General features: G+C 49.5%; 1 protein-coding gene across 1 annotated transcript in view; it reads right to left on the bottom strand.

Annotated features, from left to right (window-relative positions):
- Positions 1-612: 612 nt before the first annotated feature.
- Positions 613-21907, bottom strand: part of LOC133082656 (cytokine receptor-like factor 2) — an 85880-nt gene continuing 64585 nt past the window's right edge. The window contains exon 10 of the mRNA XM_061179323.1: positions 613-731. Within this exon, the coding sequence (XP_061035306.1) occupies positions 613-731 (119 nt within the window). The remainder of the gene's footprint in view (positions 732-21907) is intronic.

Raw genomic sequence — 21907 nt, forward strand, 5'->3', positions numbered from 1 at the left:
CAAAGAGTTCCTCCTCGGTTTAGAAGCATATGATCCCTTCCAACCATGACCTGCAGCCTCCTTGCACCGGGGCCATTGGCTGAGCGCCAGCCATGTTCCCGGTGGCGCTGAGAGCAGAGCATCTCCCCATTTGATCTTCATTCTGGCCTCACGAGGTAGGGGGTGCCACCTCCTTTTTACAGATCAGGGCACCCAGGGCTGTGGGTGCTGCATGGAAGCTTGTCAGGATTGGGAGGGTGGCGGCTGACAAGACTGGAACCAGGTTTGGCTGATGCCGGGGACATCTGGTAGCTGCTGGCTTCGAGAGAGTGGCTGGGGAGGTCACAGGGTGTACCTGGGTTATCCACACACTACAGGGAAATAGAGGGCCACCAACCTGCCCGGAGTGAGGGGGCAGTGCAAGGGACACCACCCTGTGGACAGAGACACCTTTGTCCTTAGAGGCGGCTTCCTTTTCAAACGGAAGCATGAAAGTAACAGGCACCCAGCCCAGAACGCAGGACCCTGTAGATGATGTGTGCCTGCTGAGGGCTCTCTTTAGACAACAAAAATCTCAATTTCCTTCTGTGGGAAATAAACCTGATCTGGGTACACACAGAGGAGATGCCTATTTCAATGTTTCCGAAGGGCTGTCTTCGCCAGCCCCAGCTGGAAGGCTGCCAGGGTGTCCCATAGGGCAGCAGGGCAGGCAACGGCAGCGGGCAGCCCCGAGTGCGTGCTGGCAGGTTGACCTGCCCCAGGAGGGGGCTGCTGACAAAGGAGGGCCCTGGGAGAGTTGAGACACTTCTGAGGGTCCAGGGAAAGAGGCATGTGTGGCTGTGTGCATACGTGTGTGTGTGTGTGCCTGCGTGCATGTGCTATTTTCTCCTCCATTATGGAGAGAAGGGGGAGAGGTTAGATTAGAAAACTTCAATTAAGCCTTTAAAAAGACCATCTGCTGAACGGTGACTGGGGTTTCATGTAAACAAAATGCCTGTGCTGGTTACAAACAAATGATCTTATCTATTGTATTGTGTTACAAATTAAAATTAAATTAAGCCACCTACATGGTACCTTGGCTGCATCTTCAATTTCTGGCGGATCTGAGCTGTGCTCCGCACATATTCAAACCGGCCTGATGAGCCCTCATTATCTCTGTAGGAGCATTACTTACTGTGCACAGCATAATCAAAGCCTGGGGGTACGTATTAATTATCCTTTTGAATAGTGATGAAATTTTAAAAAGATCTCCTTTAGGCTCACATCATCAGCAGATGAAACAAAGGCGGACACAGCTTGTGTGCAGAGACTCACATGTGTTTTTACATCTGTTCGGGATATTTCAATTTGAAGCTCAACAAGCGAAGACTGGGATTAAAGAAGAAGATGGGGGGTGGGGGGGAGAGAAAGAATAAAGTATAAAAATCCTGCAATAACAAATAGACTCCTCGTTAGTTCATCAACCAGGGAGGAAAATGAGTTTCCTCCCCGGAAAATGCACCGTTGCTTTATGAAGTGTCCATAATGACTGTGATACAAATGCAAGAGTCGTGCATGCACGTGGAGGCAAGGGGGCAAGGAGTCCACCTGTTACCTCCAGACACCGGCTTAGCTCTTGAGCCTGCAAATCAGGGCAGCTCCCGACGCTTTCCGAAGGTGAGGTACCAGACTGGCAGGCTCCGTCGGCGGACTTTGTAATCTAACCTGAAGTAGCATGCAACTAGTGTACAGCAGCAGAAACGAACACAACGTTGTAAAAAAGAATGCAACTATGAGGGCGCAGAAAGAGAAGGGTCCCCCCTGCGTGAGGCAGTTTGGGTGATGAGGGCGGGGTCTTTGCAAGTTGAGAGGATATTTCACGGAGTTCTCTCCATTGGGGTAGAGGTTGGCAGAGATGCAACCAGATGCCCTGCAGACCGAACTTGACAGCGTTGGGTTGAAATGTAGGGCCTTGCATGAAACTCTTGACGCTTACAAGTACCAATTTGCTTTCCATACCCTGTTTAAAGTCGTACAGAGGGTGTCGTGAAACACCCACACCAGGAGGGTTTTTTGGAAAGATCTTCCAGAAACTGAAACGTAATCAAAAACCATTTGAGCTGTGCAACAGCTGTATGACTGAAAGCATCTTTGAAAAGGCATTTGACGCACAATGCCCCCTTACCTCCCTAGGCATGATGACAGCTTAACCCCAAAACATAGTTTAAAAAAAAATCAGTGTCATTTTTTAAAAATCTCTGTACCTGTTTTTCTGGACAATTGGAGATGAAATAGTTCCCCCATTGATAGGGTAACCATGAATTAAATTAGAATCAAAATAGTGTGAAAAGAATTTAATGAAAATAATATTGTTCGGATGTGGGATGTAAATCCTACTGATTTGGCAAAATTACATGCTCCTGTGAGCAGAATGGCCGAGTTCAGAACAGCGAGGTAAGCCCTGTTACACACCTCCACCGTGTGCTGGCTGTCCAGTGGCATTTTTGCCCGCTCTGGGTAAAATCCAACTGGGATGTCTTCATGGAGGAATCGGGGGGGACATGGCCCATGTCCATGGCTAAGTGAGGGAGAGACGGGAGGGACGCGGCCACAAGCCCAGGGACGCCTGGAGCCCCCAGAAGCTGGAAGAGGCAGGAAGGACCCTCCCCTGGAGCCTCTGGAGGGAACGTGGCCCTGGGACACCTTGACGTCAGAACAGGACCTTATTTGGACAAAAGGTCTTTGCAGACGTGATGAAGGGAAGGGTCTGAGATGAGGTTCCCCTGGATGAGGGTGGCCCTACATCCAATGACAGGGTCCTTACAAGACACAGAAAAGGAGAGGCCCAGACACAGAGGAGAAGCCCCGTGAAGACGGAGGCAGAGACGGAAGGGAGGCGGCCACGAGCCCGGGGACGCCTGGAGCCCCCAGAAGCTGGAAGAGGCGGGAAGGACCCTCCCCTGGAGCCTCTGGAGGGAGCTCAGCCCCACCAACAAATTGACTCCCAAGTGTTGGTCTCCAGAAATGGGAAAGAACACATTACTGTTGTCCTAAGACCTCCAGTTGTGGTCGCTTGTTATGGTCACCCCAGGAAACTCATGGTCTCCAAACAGACTTTGGGAGGAGCAGGGGGGATAGATCAACTCGAGGTGGTTTGACCCCTGAAAACTTTCAGCACAGGGAATGCTTTACCCACCCAAGTGCACATGTCTCCTGGCCACCCACCCCACCTGACAAATAACCAATGCAACAGGACCTTCTCAGGACCCAAGGCTACCACATGGGACTATCACCTGCCATCCACCCAGAATCAGAAGAGCAAAGATTAGGACCTGGGAGATCTGCAGAATCTTCTCTGAACCCCAGTCTGAACTTGTGGTTGGAGAACCATGGGTCAGAGTTCTTGTGCCTTCAAATCTGGGACGTTCATTTGCTTTACCTAGAGAAACACTGGTTCTAACCCGTCACTTTGTAGATGAGGAAAACCGGGAGGGAAGCATGGGGATTCAGTAGGGAGAAATGGATTCTTGGTTATCCTAGGCGTTCTCAAAACTGACCCAGGTTATAAGGCTTACGTTGTAAGTCCCCTGTGTTCTAACCAGCTTATTTTACTCTGTGCAACCCAGTAGATGGCACCAAAAAATAGAATAACATGACTCAGTGTTGGATTCCTCTGTTGAAAACACTCACATTTATTTATCTTTGGGTATGTCCCTGATTTAGAATTTTTCTGTTTGCTGGTTCACATACCAATAAGTATAGCTTTATTGTCTTTTCAAGCATCAGTACATACGATCTCTTTCTTCTCTTTTTCCTCCAAGGATCAAGACTCTGCCCCACTGGATGGTATGAATATTCTATATCATCTTCTGTTTATTTATCATTGTTTCCACCTTCACCACTCAGTGGTAGCCTCCACCAGAGCTGGGACCACGACCGAGTTTGCTTACAGATGCATCCCCGAATCGAGCAGTCAGCTGGTGAATCCATGGATGGTCCCGTCATCGTTGCATTGGGAAGACTGAGGGTAGAGAGGCAAATCTATCTTCTGCAGCACCGTTCATCTGAGATGCTCCAAGGCATCCTGAGGCTGAAGAGTCAAGATTGATTGTGGTGGGGCAGCAGGGGAGGATGGAGTTGGGAGGAAACAAGCAGATCTCGGCGAAGGACGAACCATCAGTCTAACAGTGATGGTCAATCCCTATACCTTAGGTTCAAAATAGCCCTGGACAAAATAGTCCTGAAGTAGATGTGAATTCATCTAGGGCCTAGATCCTAAGCTAAGAACGTCAAATGCATGGGGCATCAAGGTAAGGCTGCCCTACTTTACCTCATCAAGTGAATAGAGGTCTCACAGTGTTCCAGGGTGACCCCAGAACTGATCCCAGTCAGGAGCACAGAGAAGACACAACCTCACAGCTGACCCTATTGAAGTAGACCCAATGGGCACATCTCCTTGGCGGGGGTGGTCCCACAGCTGACCCCAACTATGTGGACCCACTGAGCACATCTCAGCAGGGTGGTCCCACATCTGACCCCACTCCCAACGTGTCATTAGCTGGAAAGCTTCATGGGTAGGGAATCTTGTCAAAGGAATGCCCTAAACTTGGGGTCTTCACCTGGGTCCAGAGATGCCCAGAAACATCAGGGGTATCCTGATGTTCCAGGGGAATTTTTATGTGTGTCTTTCTAAGAGGAGATCCGTACTTTCTTATGATTCTCACAAGGTCTTTATCTAAAGAAGGTTTAGATTTCCTGCCATTGGAAGTTAAGAGAATTTAGAAATGGGGCCTCCCCATGATGAAGAACGGAGGGGACATTGCTTCTAAACCCATCCTTTGGCTGATCCAGCAAGACAGCGGTCTGGCCATACTGGTGCCTCAATGGCCATGTCCACGGGCCTGCAGTCACATGGTGTTCTTACCGAATGACCCAGGAGACAGAATTCCAGACAATGGTACCCTGTTCGTTTGTACAAAATGGCAGACCCATGGGAAAACGCACCCAGGCCCCAGACTGTGTTCATCCACTCCTCCCGGTTGAAACGTCGTTGAAATTCACTCTGATGATCTCTTGAAATGACCAGATTTATTTTTTTTATACTGCCTTGATTTTTTTTAAATTGTTTCTTTTGCTTCCAGGCTGAAATTTTATGCCTTATTTCAGCCTACAGCGGATTTTAACAGCTGAGTTATAAGCCCCTAAAAATAGGGTTCTTCAGCCAAAGTGCTGACACCACTTTATCTCCTAAGGAATGAAGGTGGCACAGCTATAATTAAAAGGACCCAGAGTACTCTGTCTTTGACTAACCTAAATAGCTATCAGGTTAACTTAAAATAAAGTTTCTCTGCATTACGGAAGGCTGCAGGACATAGAAACCGTGTTCTTCCCTGCAACCAAAACGGATTACCCAATTCCGATGATAGGTGAAGAAAAGCAAGGTTGTCTGTGGGTTTCAAAATGACACTAATAAAATATTCTTTGAAAATGCACGGAGACTGGACAGCAGATGGGGAAACGGGCTCTGCAGAACCCATGCAGAGACGGCTAAGATGATTCTCTCTGCGTCATCCAAAGGCATTTGTCTTGAAAGAGCTTTCAGCCGTGCCGTTTGATGGCAAGTGTAGCTGTTAATGCTTAAATTGGATATTAGGTAATAAAAATAAACATTTCCCCTCCTGTATCGCTTTCTTTTTTTTCAAGCCCCGTGGCTATTTTTTTCTCTCTCTCCTCTGGATCCGATCTTGCGTTGATTTCTTCAGCCTGTGAGAATGAGAGCATCTGGGATGATTTTTCATGTTCATTTTTGCTTAATAATATTTTCTTCTTAAATTTCGTTGGATGCCTTGATAAAAGCCCTCCTGCATTATAACTTAGGTTTTATGACTTCCCTTCGCCATTGTTCCCACGTTCACTCTGAGTTTTTCTTTCTTTTTTCTTTCTTTCTTTTCTTTTTTCTTTCTCTCTTTCTTCCTTCCTTCCTTCCCTCCTTCCTTTCTCTCTCTCTGTCTCTCCCTCTCCCTCTCCCTCTCCCTCTCTCTCTCTCTCTCTCTCTCTCTTTCCCCTGATTTGGGCTTGCTTCTCTCTTAGCTCCTGATTTCCAATACACTGTTAGGAAAAGAGGTTTTCCGAAGCTGGTAAAATAAGACACGCCTTGTTTTTTATTTCATGTGGATAAATTGATCTCTGGGATGTTCTCTGTGGATATTTTTCTTCTGAATATGAAGGATGGGTGAGCCCTAAGATGGGGTGCTGAAAAAAAAGAAAGGGAGAAAGATGGAAATTTCATCCTTAGCCCAGAGGAAGCAGAAGTAGGAGAAACAATAAAATCAATGCGACTGTTCTTGGAGATGTAAAGGTTTCCACCCCACCAACATCATCATCATCAACATCATAATCATCATCATCATCACCATCGTCATCATCACCCTCATCACCATCATCACCACCATCACTACCGTCACCATCACCAACATCATCACCACCATCATCACCATTATCATCTTCACCATCATCACCATCACCACCAACATCACTACCATCACCATCACCAACGTCATCACCACCATCATCACCATTATCATCTTCACCATCATCACCATCACCACCAACATCATTACCATCACCATCACCAACGTCATCACCACCATCATCACCATTATCATCTTCACCATCATCACCATCACCACCAACATCATTACCATCACCATCACCAACATCATCACCACCATCATCACCATTATCATCTTCACCATCATCACCATCACCACCAACATCATTACCATCACCATCACCAACATCATCACCACCATCATCACCATTATCATCTTCACCATCATCACCATCACCACCAACATCACTACCATCACCATCACCAACGTCATCACCACCATCATCACCATCATCATCTTCACCATCATCACCATCACCACCAACATCATTACCATCACCATCACCAACGTCATCACCACCATCATCATTATCATCTTCACCATCATCACCATCACCACCAACATCATTACCATCACCATCACCAACGTCATCACCACCATCATCACCATTATCATCTTCACCATCATCACCATCACCACCAACATCATTACCATCACCATCACCAACATCATCACCACCATCATCACCATTATCATCTTCACCATCATCACCATCACCACCAACATCATTACCATCACCATCACCAACGTCATCACCACCATCATCACCATTATCATCTTCACCATCATCACCATCACCACCAACATCATTACCATCACCATCACCAACATCATCACCACCATCATCACCATTATCATCTTCACCATCATCACCATCACCACCAACATCACTACCATCACCATCACCAACATCATCACCACCATCATCACCATTATCATCTTCACCATCATCACCATCACCACCAACATCACTACCATCACCATCACCAACATCATCACCACCATCATCACCATTATCATCTTCACCATCATCACCATCACCACCAACATCATTACCATCACCATCACCAACGTCATCACCACCATCATCATTATCATCTTCACCATCATCACCATCACCACCAACATCATCACCATCATCACCACCATCACTACCATCACCATTATCATCTTCACCATCATCACCACCATCACTACCATCACCATCACCAACGTCATCACCACCATCATCACCATTATCATCTTCACCATCATCACCATCACCACCAACATCATTACCATCACCATCACCAACGTCATCACCACCATCACCATTATCATCTTCACCATCATCACCACCGTCACCATCATCACCACCGTCACCATCATCATCACCACTACAACAACAATATAATGACCATCTACATGAATTTGGAGCAGATTCTTCAGTTCCTGTGTGGCTTTCCAGGTTTCAAAGCTGAGTGTTCTGAGACCCCCCTTCTGAGAAACCCTGTAGTTCTGGATACCTCTCATCCCAATTTCTGGTGCTAGTCATCATTCAGAACTGCCCCTGGCTGCTGCCTTCTGAACCTGGGGTGGGTCCTGGTTCCGTCTTTCCTACAGGATGATGGAAATTTAACAGGCTTTGGTGGGTTTTGACTTTTTATTGTTTTTGCACACTGTGTCTCAGAATTTTGGGAAGTTGATGACCTGGCAGGTTGTGAACCTTGGAGATGGAGAAATGCCTTCATGCTTTTTATTTCAATAGAGGGTGTGGTTTTGTCCTTGAGCTCAGAGCCAGGCTCCCAGACCATGGAAGCGGTTGCATGTTCAGGCAGAGTCAGCCTCTGCAGGACGGCCAGGAAACCGGGATGTGTGTTCGTCGGATGCCCTCTGCTGGGGGAATCTGAAGCTTCTCTCTTGCTTTCACATCCCTATATCCTGGGGCCTTTGGAAGGGATGGTTGCAAAGATCCAGTTGCATTCCTTAAGAGAGGCTGGAGGAGGGGAAAAACCCAGGTGTGGATTGACCCTGAAATTCTACTTGCGGTCAGGACCCACTGAGAATGCAAAGGTAAAGTACAGGGGCTGTTGGTGGTGGTACTGGGAAATTACTTACCCTAAAGGGCACCAAGAGAGAAGGGGTCCGTGCAGGGAGAGATGGTGGTGCTCACACCTAACTCCACATACCAGCAGACCCCATACCTGCTAGCCACCGAGCCCCTCACCCCAGTCATCCCAGCCCCCATGAATAAGTGGATGGGCTTTACGTTGCTTTCCTAGGGTTGGTGCAAGAACTACTCCAGACACAGTAGCTTAAACACCACACATTTATCACCTTGCAGTTCTAGGGGTGAGAAGTCTCAAAGGGCTAAAGACAAGGTGTAGGCAGGGCTGGTTCCTTCTAGAGGCTCCAGGGGAGAACCCGTTTCCTTCCCTTTCCAGCATTCCCTGGCTCGTGGCCCATTCCTCCATCTTCAAAGGGCATCACTGCACCCTTCTTCCTATCTTCCCATCTCCTCTGACTCTGACCCTCCTGCCTCCCTCATATGAGGATGCTTGGGAGGACACTTGGTGGATCCAGGATCATCTCCCATCTCAGGGTCCTTAATGACATCCGTAAAGTTGCGTTTGCCCCATAAAGTAACACTCAGAAATTCTAGGGGATTAGGATGTGGACATCCTTGTGGACGTTACTCTGTCCACCACACAGGGACCCAGGCGTGGACGTCTCTGGGGATATTATTCTGTCCACCACACAGGGACCCGGGCGTGGACGTCTCTGGGGACATTATTCTGTCCACCACACAGGGACCCGGGCGTGGACGTCTCTGGGGACATTATTCTGTCCACCCTATGGGGGTCAGGACGTGGATGTCTTTGGGGACATTATTCTGTCCACCCTACGGGGACCAGGACGTGGATGTCTCTGGGGACATTATTCTGTCCACCCTACGGGACCAGGACGTGGATGTCTTTGGGGACATTATTCTGTCCACCACACAGGGACCTGGGTGTGGACGTCTCTGGGGACATTATTCTGTCCACCACACAGGGACCCGGGCGTGGACGTCTCTGGGGACATTATTCTGTCCACCACACAGGGACCTGGGTGTGGACGTCTCTGGGGACATTATTCTGTCCACCACACGGGACCAGGACGTGGATGTCTTTGGGGACATTATTCTGTCCACCACACAGGGACCCAGGCGTGGATGTCTTTGGGGACATTATTCTGTCCACCCTACGGGGACCAGGACGTGGATGTCTCTGGGGACATCATTCTGTCCACCACACAGGGACCCGGGCGTGGACGTCTCTGGGGACATTATTCTGTCCACCACACAGGGACCTGGGTGTGGACGTCTCTGGGGACATTATTCTGTCCACCACACGGGACCAGGACGTGGACGTCTTTGGGGACATTATTCTGTCCACCACACAGGGACCCGGGCGTGGATGTCTTTGGGGACATTATTCTGTCCACCCTATGGGGGTCAGGATGTGGATGTCTTTGGGGACATTATTCTGTCCACCACACGGGGGTCAGGACGGGGACGTCGTTGGTGGACATTATGCTGGTCACCACACACATCTCTGAACTGAATGCACCATCCTCGTTGCCAGGTTGACCCAAGGGGACTTTTCTGTCACCCAGGACTCACCATCAGGGGGCTTCGAGACATCAGACAGTGGACATCAACCCACCCAAGAAGGGGCTGAACCAAAGCGGTCAGTGTAGGAAGAGCCGGAGGGCACAGTCGAGGTGGGAACAGGGCTGAGCTGGCATGGACACCAATCTGCTCCTGGATCACTGCTCCCACCAGAGCCAGAGCCAGTGTCCGGAAGGTTCCAAGCTTTCACGTCCTTCCCTCAGCGGTTTCCCTACCGCCCCCCCGCTCCTCCAAGACCACAGCATTAACCTCCCCAGACATCACGGACGTGGGCCATCCGTGCACGCGCACACGTGTACAAATGCATGTTGAAACCAACATGGGAGCAGACCCTTACAGGAAAATCTCCGTGCCAGGCAGAGTGGCAGGTGCAACCCAAGGAGAACCAAGCCCCCTCCTGAACCAGGCACATTCATCTCTGGGAACCCACAAAACACCCCCGGATTTCGGAGAGCCCTAACAAGCAAGCAGGGGTGCTTCTGGCGGCGGGGGGGCCAGGGCCACAGTGCTCGGGGGTAGAAGCCTCCCCTCAAGCTGCAGGCCACCCGAATTCTACTGGGACAGAGGGACAGCTGAATGGCAGGGACACACCAGAATGCCACCCCGAATAACCAGCAGAGGTAATTCCACTGTGAGTGGAAAACCCTTCTCTTGGCGTATAGGGTTAGCCCTGGAAGGCTTGAGACCCTGGGAAGAAACGTCCTTGTTTCTGATTCGGATCATTTTTATGAGTTTCAGTAGAGTTAATGCTCTGGGCTGTAGGGTTAGGGTTAGGGTTTAATTTCCTTTTCTTTTGTGCATTTGTAATTAAAAATCTGGAGTTAGCAAAAAGGACAAAGGAAAGAAACCTCATACAGCCCCTGTTCACGAGGACCCTGAGGAAGGGCATTTTTCCTCTTCTGCGACGGATCAAGTTTAAGTGATATCCACACTTAACCAATAGCCCAGGGGACCCCATCTTCCCTGCAAACGCAGGGCTCTGCCCAGCCTCAGACACACATGGCGAGCACACGCCAGAGACCATCTGAAACGGAGGGCCCGGCTTCTGGGGCCCCGTTTCCCTCTGTGGTACCACACCATCGACTTAGAGTGTTTGACCACTGGCAAGAGAGGAGAAAATAAAAAACACTGTTCTGATCTCATATTATATATCACATACAGGTCTTCATGTTTTAAAAGGTAACAAAAATATCCGTAATGTCATACAGGCCAAGCTCTCCAGAGAGTTTCACCCCTCGAAATTGACAATGCTGGTGTTCTCTTGTAATAGCAGAAAACCACAGCAGTGTGGAAAATACCTGTTCTCAGATGGCAGAAGACACAGGGTCCTTTGTGGACGGGGGCATCCAAGGAGAATTTGGCCAAGCTGTTGGATGATCTGTTCACAGGTCACGGTGGACACACACAGCTAACACTGGCCAAAGAGACTTGGATGGTGGTTCTGTCATTTGGGATTTATTTAAACCTTTGGGAGTGGATGTATAGATAGAAGAAGATTGAATGGATGGATGGATGGATGGATGGATGGACAAGAGAGATGATAGATTATTGATAGATAATTGATGATAGACAGATATACATATATCTACATATACATGCATATGATAGATATGTGCATATTGTATACATTATATATCATGTATATTTTAAAGTTTAGTACATATACATACATATACATAGATACATATGCATATATACATATATATACTAAACTTTATAATGTTCAAGTTCAATATGTGTGTGTGTATATATATACAGATAGATAGAAGGATAGATAGATAGATAGGTAGATAGATGATAGACAGGTAGCTTGATAGATGTCAGATAGATAGATACATAGAGATAGAGATATATAGTATTAGTCAGGGTTCTCCAGAGAAACCGAACCAATAGGCTATATCACATATGTATAGAAAGTGATTTATTATAAGAAATTGACTCACATGATTAGAGGCTGAGAAGTCCCACCATCCACCACTGGGAAGCTGGAGACCCAGGAAAGTGGATGGTGTACGTCCCAGTCGAAGGGCAGGAGAAAACCCAATGTTCCAACTCACACAGTCCGGCAGAGAAAACAAATTCTCCCTTCCTTTACCTTTTTGTTCTATACAGGCCTTCGACTGATTAGACGGGGCCCACCTACCCTTGGGAGAGCAATCTGCTTTCCTCAGTCCATTGATTTAAAGGCTTATCTCACCCAGAGACACCATAACAAACACACCCAGAGATCATGTTTAACAAGATACCTGGGCACCCTGTGGCCCAGTCATGTTGACACACAAAATTAACCATCACCCTCCCACCCCGTGTCCCCCAGTCCATTTTCTATGTCTACCTCTTTATTCCTGCCCTGCAACTAGGTTCATCAGTACCTTTTTTTTTTAGATTGGAAAAGGTAGGGAAGCTTCTGAGGCCCCGCAGCTCTTGCCTTCCCTCTGCTGCTTGTTCTGTGGAGGTCGTCTGGGAAATAAATCTTTACTGATGCGGTGGGAAGAGAACACAGGGAAACTATCCAAATCTAATAGGAACATGGGTAGACGTTTCTTTCTTCTCCTTCAGAGGATAGGAAAATCTGGGGGACCCCATGATTCAGAGATAGAATAATGTCCCCAAATGTCCACGTCCTGATCCCTGTGTGGTGGACAGAATAATGTTCCCAAAGACATCCAGGTCCTGAACCCTGTGTGATGGACAGAATAATATCCCCAAAGATGTTTATCCTCTCCCAGTCCTGGAGGCTGGAGTCTGAGATCCAGGTGTGGGCAGGGCTGGTTCCTCCCGAGGCCTCTCTCCTGCACGTGTAGACAGCCGTCTTCTCCCTGTGTCCCCACATGGTCATCCCTCTGTGTGTGTCTGTGCCCTGATCTCCTCTTCTTATAAGGACTCCAGCCCTATGGGATCAGGACCCACCCTAGTGACCTCATTGTACCTTCATCCCCTCTTTAAAGACCCCTCCAAATACAGTCACATTCTGAGGTCCTAGGGGTCAGGACTTCAATATAGGAATTTGCGGGGGGGACACAATTCACCCGCTAACAACCAGCATCCATCGCATCTTTGTGACTTGAATCCTTTGTTTCATCAGCACCTGTGATCTCGCCAGTGCACCAGTGCGGGGTCCCCAGTGAACAATTTCTAAACTCCGCTAGAACCTTCCCTCCGCTGCTCCAAACACAACCTCACCTCCCTCACCCCTTTGTTGTCTGTCTGAAATCGTGGGCTCATGCAAACCCCCGCCTCACCTGTCCCTCTCTCCCCTTTGGCAAAACTTCAGTCACTTACATCTGACCCACTCACGCATCAGCGCAGCCAACAGCATCTGGAGAAGGGCACTCGTCCCCAGCAACCGTTCTCCCTCGGGATTTGTGACTGTGAGCCTGACGGGGTCCTCGCTGGGCATCTCTGTTCTTAACCCACCCCGCCTCTCCATCCCCCCAGTGACATCCCCCCGCTTCATTCTGGTTGATGCCCTTGCTTCCTTTGCTCTGAGAAATCTGAAGGTATCAGAGGGAAGCCCCCCTTGCGCCCACCCACGAATGAGCTTCTGGCCTCACCCACGCTCTGCACGTGGGTGGACCACCGACACTCCTGTCCACACCCGCACTCCCTGGGGCAGCAAGCTCTTCTCTCTCCCGATTTGAAGCAAGACCCTGTATTAGTCTCGGTTCTCTAGGGGAAAGAATCAATAGGCGCTAGATATATAGAGATATCAATATAGATGTCAGTAGATATAGATAGCAATAAATAGCTGTAGATAGAGATGTAGATAGATATCAACACATAGATGTAGATGTAGATGATGTAAATATACATCTAGACAGATGTAGATGACATGGAGATGTACATGCTGATGTAGATGTAAATATAGATATACATTTGGATATAGCTATAGATGCAGATGGAGACATAGATGTACATGTATCTATAGATGTAGATATAAATAGATATACAGATACATAGAGATAGAAGGAGATGGAGACATAGAAGGAGACAGATATGGATGGAGACGGAGATGTAAATAGCCATAGGTACACTATAGATAGATGTAGATGAAAAAAGATACACATATAGATATAGATAGATATACATGTAGATGTAGATGTAAATAGATATACATATACATATATAATAGATATAGATGCAGCTGAGGATATAGATGGAGATGTACATGCAGAAGTAGACGTAGATATAAATAGATATACAGATACGTATATATAGATATACATGCAGATGTAGATATAGATGGAAATAGATGTGGATGGAGATGGAGATGTAACTAGATATAAATACACTATATATGTAAACAGAAATAGATGGAGATGGAGATGAAAAAAGATACAGATATAGATATAGATAGACATACATGTAGACGTAGATGTAAATAGATATACATATACATATAGATATAGATACAGATGTAGAAGTAGATAGATATACATATAGATATAGGTAGATATAGATGTAGATGTAGAAGTAGATAGATGTAGATGTAGATGTAAATAGATATATATGTAGATTTAGATAGATATAGGTGGAGATGTACATGTAGGTGTAGTTGTAGATATAAATAGACATACAGATACATATAGATAGATATAGATGTAGATGTAGATATAGATGGAGGTAGATATGGAGGGAGATGGAGATGTAAATAAACATAGATACACTATAGATAGATGTAGATGTAGATGAAAAAAGATATAGATATAGATAGATATACATGTAGACATATATGTAAATAGACACAGATATAGATGGAGATAGATGGAGATGTAGTTGTAGAAGTAGATGGATTTAGAGATCTCCTATGTATTATAAGGATTGGTGCATGTGATTATGGAGGCTAAGTCCAAAATCTGAATTCGGCAAGCTGGAGAGCCGGTGGTGTAAATGCCAGTCCAAGGGCAGGAGAAGACAATGTTCCAGGTCAAAGACCATCAGGCACAGAGATCGAATAATTCTCCCCTCTTCTGAATTTTGTTCTAGCCAGGCCTTCAACTGATTAGATGAGGCCCACCCTGGGGAAAGGCAGTCTGCTTTTTTCAGTCCACTGATTCAAAGGCTCATCTCACCCAGAAACACCCAGAATCATGTCTGACCCGGTATCTGGGCCCCCCATGGCCCCGCCAATTTGACACCTGCAATGAACCCTCACACGCCCTCTCTGTCCGTCTCTGCTCTTGACTGCATCCTTCCCACCAGCAGAGAAACGGGCTTCTATTTTTCACTTGAAACCAAACTTCTGATCGCTTTCCCCACCAACCACTTCCCTGGGTCTTGGTTCTTCCTTCCAGCAAAGGGGGCTCCCTGTTAAGTAGCTCTCACCCCACCAGCTCCAGCTCCCCCATCCCGTTCTCTGTCACCCCCATTCCTACACACACACACACACACACACACACACACACAGAGTCTCACAGCTCTTCTCAAGACCCCTGATAATACCTTGGGACTGTGGAGAAGGATGTCGCCTGCCATATCAGTAAACAAAGGATGCTGCAGCCAACAAGCCCTCAGCCACTGCAGCTGCCCCCAGCTGTGCCCCCTGAGGGGACTCAGGATGGAGAAAAACAGGAAACTGGCCCCAGATAGCTGAGGTGCAGATCAAAGGAGTGATTTCAATGAGCCCAGACTCTTGCATCTTCCCATACATAGAAAAGCACTAAAATCATTAACTTGAGATGCCTGGTTTTCTTTCATTAACAGTCATGTTTTGATGTTCAGACCACCTGGTCTTTGTTGCAAAAACCCCTAGATATTCTGGCCCCTCCCTGACCTCTTTGGAGCCGTCCCTCAGAGCTTTCTGAGTGGCTGTCTCCAGGACTTGAGTCCTCAGAAGTTCTGCCCAATAAAACAACATTCTTCCGCGGAGCAACTAAGCCCGTGCGCCACAACTACTGAAGCCCGCGTGCCACAACTACTGAGCCCGTGTGCCACAACTACTGAGCCCGTGTGCCACAACTACTGAAGCCCGCGTGCCACAACTACTGAGCCTGCGCTCTAGAGCCCGCGAGCAACAACTACTGAGCCCGTGTGCCACAACTACGGAAGCCCGCGTGCCACAACTACTGAGCCTGCGCTCTAGAGCCCGCGAGCAACAACTACTGAGCCCGTGTGCCACAACTACGGAAGCCCGCGTGCCACAACTACTGAGCCTGCGCTCTAGAGCCCGCGAGCAACAACTACTGAGCCCGTGCGCCACAACTACTGAAGCCCGCGTGCCACAACTACTGAGCCCGTGTGCCACAACTACTGAAGCCCGCGTGCCACAACTACTGAGCCCGTGTGCCACAACTACTGAAGCCCGCGTGCCACAACTACTGAGCCCGTGCGCCACAACTACTGAAGCCCGCGTGCCACAACTACTGAGCCCGTGTGCCACAACTACTGAAGCCCGCGTGCCACAACTACTGAGCCTGCGCTCTAGAGCCCGCGAGCAACAACTACTGAGCCCGTGTGCCACAACTACGGAAGCCCGCGTGCCACAACTACTGAGCCTGCGCTCTAGAGCCTGCGAGCAACAACTACTGAGCCCGTGTGCCACAACTACTGAAGCCCGTGTGCCACAACTACTGAAGCCCGCGAGCAACAACTACTGAGCCCGCGAGCAACAACTACTGAGCCCGTGTGCCACAACTACTGAAGCCCGTGTGCCACAACTACTGAAGCCCGCGAGCAACAACTACTGAGCCCGCGTGCCACAACTACTGAGCCCGTGTGCCACAACTACTGAAGCCCGTGTGCCACAACTACTGAAGCCCGCGTGCCACAACTACTGAGCCCGTGTGCCACAACTACTGAGCCCGTGTGCCACAACTACTGAAGCCCGCGTGCCACAACTACTGAGCCTGCGCTCTAGAGCCCGCGAGCAACAACTACTGAGCCCGTGTGCCACAACTACGGAAGCCCGCGTGCCACAACTACTGAGCCTGCGCTCTAGAGCCCGCGAGCAACAACTACTGAGCCCGTGCGCCACAACTACTGAAGCCCGCGTGCCACAACTACTGAGCCCGTGTGCCACAACTACTGAAGCCCGCGTGCCACAACTACTGAGCCCGTGTGCCACAACTACTGAAGCCCGCGTGCCACAACTACTGAGCCCGTGCGCCACAACTACTGAAGCCCGCGTGCCACAACTACTGAGCCCGTGTGCCACAACTACTGAAGCCCGCGTGCCACAACTACTGAGCCTGCGCTCTAGAGCCCGCGAGCAACAACTACTGAGCCCGTGTGCCACAACTACGGAAGCCCGCGTGCCACAACTACTGAGCCTGCGCTCTAGAGCCTGCGAGCAACAACTACTGAGCCCGTGTGCCACAACTACTGAAGCCCGTGTGCCACAACTACTGAAGCCCGCGAGCAACAACTACTGAGCCCGCGAGCAACAACTACTGAGCCCGTGTGCCACAACTACTGAAGCCCGTGTGCCACAACTACTGAAGCCCGCGAGCAACAACTACTGAGCCCGCGTGCCACAACTACTGAGCCCGTGTGCCACAACTACTGAAGCCCGCGTGCCACAACTACTGAGCCTGCGCTCTAGAGCCCGCGAGCCACAACTACTGAGCCCGTGTGCCACAACTACGGAAGCCCGCGTGCCACAACTACTGAGCCTGCGCTCTAGAGCCCGCGAGCAACAACTACTGAGCCCGTGTGCCACAACTACTGAGCCTGCGCTCTAGAGCCCGCGAGCAACAACTACTGAGCCCGTGTGCCACAACTACTGAAGCCCGCGTGCCACAACTACTGAGCCCGTGTGCCACAACTACTGAAGCCCGCGTGCCACAACTACTGAGCCCGTGTGCCACAACTACTGAAGCCCGCGCGCCTAGAGCCTGTGCTCCGCAGCAAGAGAAGCCACCGCAAGGAGAAGCCCGCGCACCGCAACGAAGAGTAGCCCCCGCTCGCCGCAACTAGAGAAAAAGCCCGCGCAGCAACAAAGACCCAACACGGCCAAAAATAAATAAATAAAATAAGTAAGTTTAAATAAAAGTAAAAATTTTTAAAAAATTCTTAACTTCTAGGTTGTGCTTTTTTTTCAGTCGCCAGGACCATTCCTTCCTGGACCCAGCAGCAAAGTGGACCCTTGGCTTCCAGAAATCTCCCACCCAACTCTGTTTACGTCTTCCTCCTATCCCTCTGCCTGCACCTGCTCTCTCTTCCGGAATATTCTTCCCCAGGAATCCAGGCACTTTCCAACTCACCCCTTTTCCCAGAGGCCCCCCTATTTCACGAGCAAACAGCTTACACACACCCACCCCCCATCCTTCCAAACCGTATTTCCATAGCCTTTACACCGGTTTTAACACACCATATAATTTCCTTATTTATTATAGAGGGTGCTTATCCCCCCTACAACGGTATCAGTTTCACGAGGAGAGTCTTTGTTCTGTTGACTCCAAGCCGCCGGGCCCACGATGAGGACCCAACGCCCGCGGACGGAGCGGAGTGAGTGGGGAAGCGAGTGAGTGGGTCCTTCCACGCTGCGGGGCACCCTCTTTTGAGCCCTTCGGAGCTGACGACCTCAACCGTGTTTGGTGGGGCATGGCCAGCCTCCCGCTCTAAACCTGCTGTCCCAGACCGCCTTTGCTTTCGATGAAGGTGATATATTAGCCCGGTCCTATGCTTTGCCTCTTTCAACCTATTCAACTGCATTTGTTCCTAATGGGAGACAGAGAGGTCCGCGGACGACCCGGCCCTCTGCGCGCTTGTTAGCATCTGTTGGCAGATCGAGGCCTGATGAAGTGCTAATCGGATACAGTGCAGGCAGAAGGGGCCTCCGACATTTCTGGGTCACGTCTGTGTAATGTACGGCCCTGATCTGCGGGGCTTTCATGTGGCGCTCTGCAGGAATGCGTGTCACCCCGCCGGCCTCTGCCCCGACCCTGGCCGGACCCTTGGAACGTCTGAGGCTGATTTCCTCAATACGGAGCACCTTGGGGCTGCCCACGCTCCCTGCCCGGAGAGGAAAGCCGCTGGGCTGTGGGTGCATTTGAAGTGCTTCATCGTCTGCCTTCCTGATTGTCTTGCCCTTTCTCCCAGGTTTGCACAGAAAGAGAAGCTACAGGAAGTTTCTGGGAAGCTCGGGTGCCCGCGTGTGCCTACATCCAGGCCAGGCATCCCACCCATCCCTCGTGGGGAGGGGACCAGAAACCGTGCTCTTTGCAGGATGGTGGTGCCACCTGCTTCTTCCAGATTATCCCGGAAATGGGAAGGGAAGAAGGGTTGGGCTCAAGATCTGAAGGCCGGGCTCCCTGTCCGCATCACGTTTGTTCACGCGTGAGCTCCTGTGGGGCTTCCCCTGTGTCCCTGAGAAGTTAACGGTCGTGGAAGCCGAGGGGCAGGACAGATTGCAACGGCCCCCTTGGAAACCGATTTTACTCCCCCAAGGTTGTCAAACCCTCTGTGCATGAAATATCAGGCTGCTCAAGGGTGAAATGGGTGTAGGAGTATCCAACCTGCTCCTGCAGTAGGTGCGTTCTGGGATGTTTAATTTTAATAAAATTGGTTTTTTTCAAGTGCACTTCTTTTTGTAAAATCGTGGTAAGATATTTATAGCATCGATTTTACCATCTTTGCTATGTTTAAGTGCACAGCTCAGTGGCATTAAGTACATTCACCTGGTTGTACAACCGTCCAAATCATCCAGCCCTATAACTCTTTCATCTTCCCAAACTGAGACTCTGTCCCCATGAAACACTCACTCCCCGTCCCCCTCCCCAGCCCCTGGCCCCCGTCTTCTACTTTCTGTCTTTATGAATCTGACTATTCCAGGGACTTCCTACAAGTGGAATTATAGTGTTTCTCCTTCTGTGTCAGGCTTCCCTCACTGAGCATCGTGTGTTCAAGGTCCGTCCACATTGTAGCCTGTGTCAGAGCTTCACTCCTTTTCATGGCTGAGTCATATTCCACTGTATGGGTGGACCCCATGCTGTTCATCCATCCATCCATCCATCCATCCACCCATCCATCCATCCATCCATCCACGCATCCATCCATCCATCCATCCACCCACCCATCCACCCATCCACCCATCCATCCATCCACCCACCCACCCATCCACCCATCCACCCATCCATCCATCCACCCATCCACCCATCCATCCATCCATCCATCCACCCACCCACCCATCCATCCACCCACCCATCCATCCATCCATCCATCCATCCACCCATCCATCCATCCATCCATCCATCCACCCATCCATCCATCCATCCATCCATCCATCCATCCACCCACCCACCCATCCATCCATCCATCCACCCACCCACCCATCCACCCACCCATCCATCCACCACCCATCCATCCATCCACCCACCCATCCATCCATCCATCCATCCATTCATCCATCCACCCATGGACACTTGGGTTGCTTCCTCATTTTAGCTATTGTGAATAACATTGCTATAGACACAGGTGTACAGATATCTGCTTCAAAGTGTGTTTCGGATTCTTTTGAATATAAAAAAAGAGGAAGTGGTGAAGCATAGGGTCATTCTGTTTAATTCTTTTGCAGGAATTACCATACTCTTTTCCACAGCACTTTCTGGCCTGACTGTGTTTTATTAGATTTCTTCCTTGGCACCCCTAAGATCAAACACTTGGATGAAACAAAGAGGAGACAGCAGGGGGTCGGGGCACGACAAATACTACATGACATTCTCACATTTACGAAACAGAAAACCAAAGGCAGGGACTCCGCCAAAGTGGATTATGGTTATTTGTTTAAAGATCAAAAGGGGAAGAAAGACAAGTAGAAGAGTTCAGTCTGAGGAGAAGAATTCAGGCGGTCCAGTGCTTTCACTGCCGAGGGCGCGGGTTTGATCCCTGGTCGGGGAACTAAGATCCCACAAGCCACGAGGTGTGGCCAAAAAAAAAAAAAAAAAAACCCACACACACACACACAAGAATTCAGTCTGAGAATAAAATTGCATATCCATCCCTGCGTGGTTATCTTTTGAGAAGAAAGGGTTTCAAATGTGGCATTTTTACATAACTCCATCATTCAGGGATAGACAGAGTTCTGGGGAAGGCAGGGCTATGCGACTTAGTACCTGAGTGAAGTTCCTTTCTTTGAGGCAACAAGGAGTCAGGGAATTGACCACCCAATTCAAGCCATTCTCCTGCTGTCCTCATGCACTGGGGGCCTGCCCATGAGAGCGAGATGGACCCCAAGGAGAAAGTAACATTCTCTAATAAACGTTTACCATCTCTGGGCACCAAGGAGAATCAGTGTTTGCAGAAAAGCTCTGACACTTTAGCCAGGAACACAGGCGGCAGTGATGTTTGTCAGCTGGTTAGTGGCCTATACTGTTTTCAAGGGGGTCCTTGGCCAAATTCCATGCTGCGTCTGAATTGGTAGAATCAGTCTCTGAGGAACGGCCCGTGGCTGCAGCTTCCTGGGGCGGCCATGACAAACGGCCACAAACTGGGGCTTCAATCCAAAGACGTCCATCCTCCCCCATCCTGGAGACCAGACGTCTGAGGTCAAGGTGTCCCAGGGCTGAGTTCCCTCTGGAGGCTCCAGGGGAGGGTCCTTCCCGCCTCTTCCAGCTTCTGGGGGCTCCAGGCGTCCCTGGGCTTGGGGCCACCTCCCTCCCGTCTCTGCCTCTGTCTTCCCGGGGCTTCTCCTCTGTGTCTGGGTCTCTCTTCTTCTGTCTCTTAGAAGGACCCTGTCGTTGGATGTAGGGCCACCCTCATCCAGGAGGACCTCATCTCAGACCCTTCACTGCATCACATCTGCAGAGACCCTGTTTCCAAATAAAGTCCCGTTCCCAGGTTCTGCGGGGTCATACCTCTCCCCAGGGCAGTGGAGGGGTGCTGGGGGGCATTGTTCCACCCGCAGCAC

The sequence above is a fragment of the Eubalaena glacialis genome, chromosome X (assembly GCF_028564815.1).
Source record: "Eubalaena glacialis isolate mEubGla1 chromosome X, mEubGla1.1.hap2.+ XY, whole genome shotgun sequence".
Taxonomy (NCBI): domain Eukaryota; kingdom Metazoa; phylum Chordata; class Mammalia; order Artiodactyla; family Balaenidae; genus Eubalaena; species Eubalaena glacialis.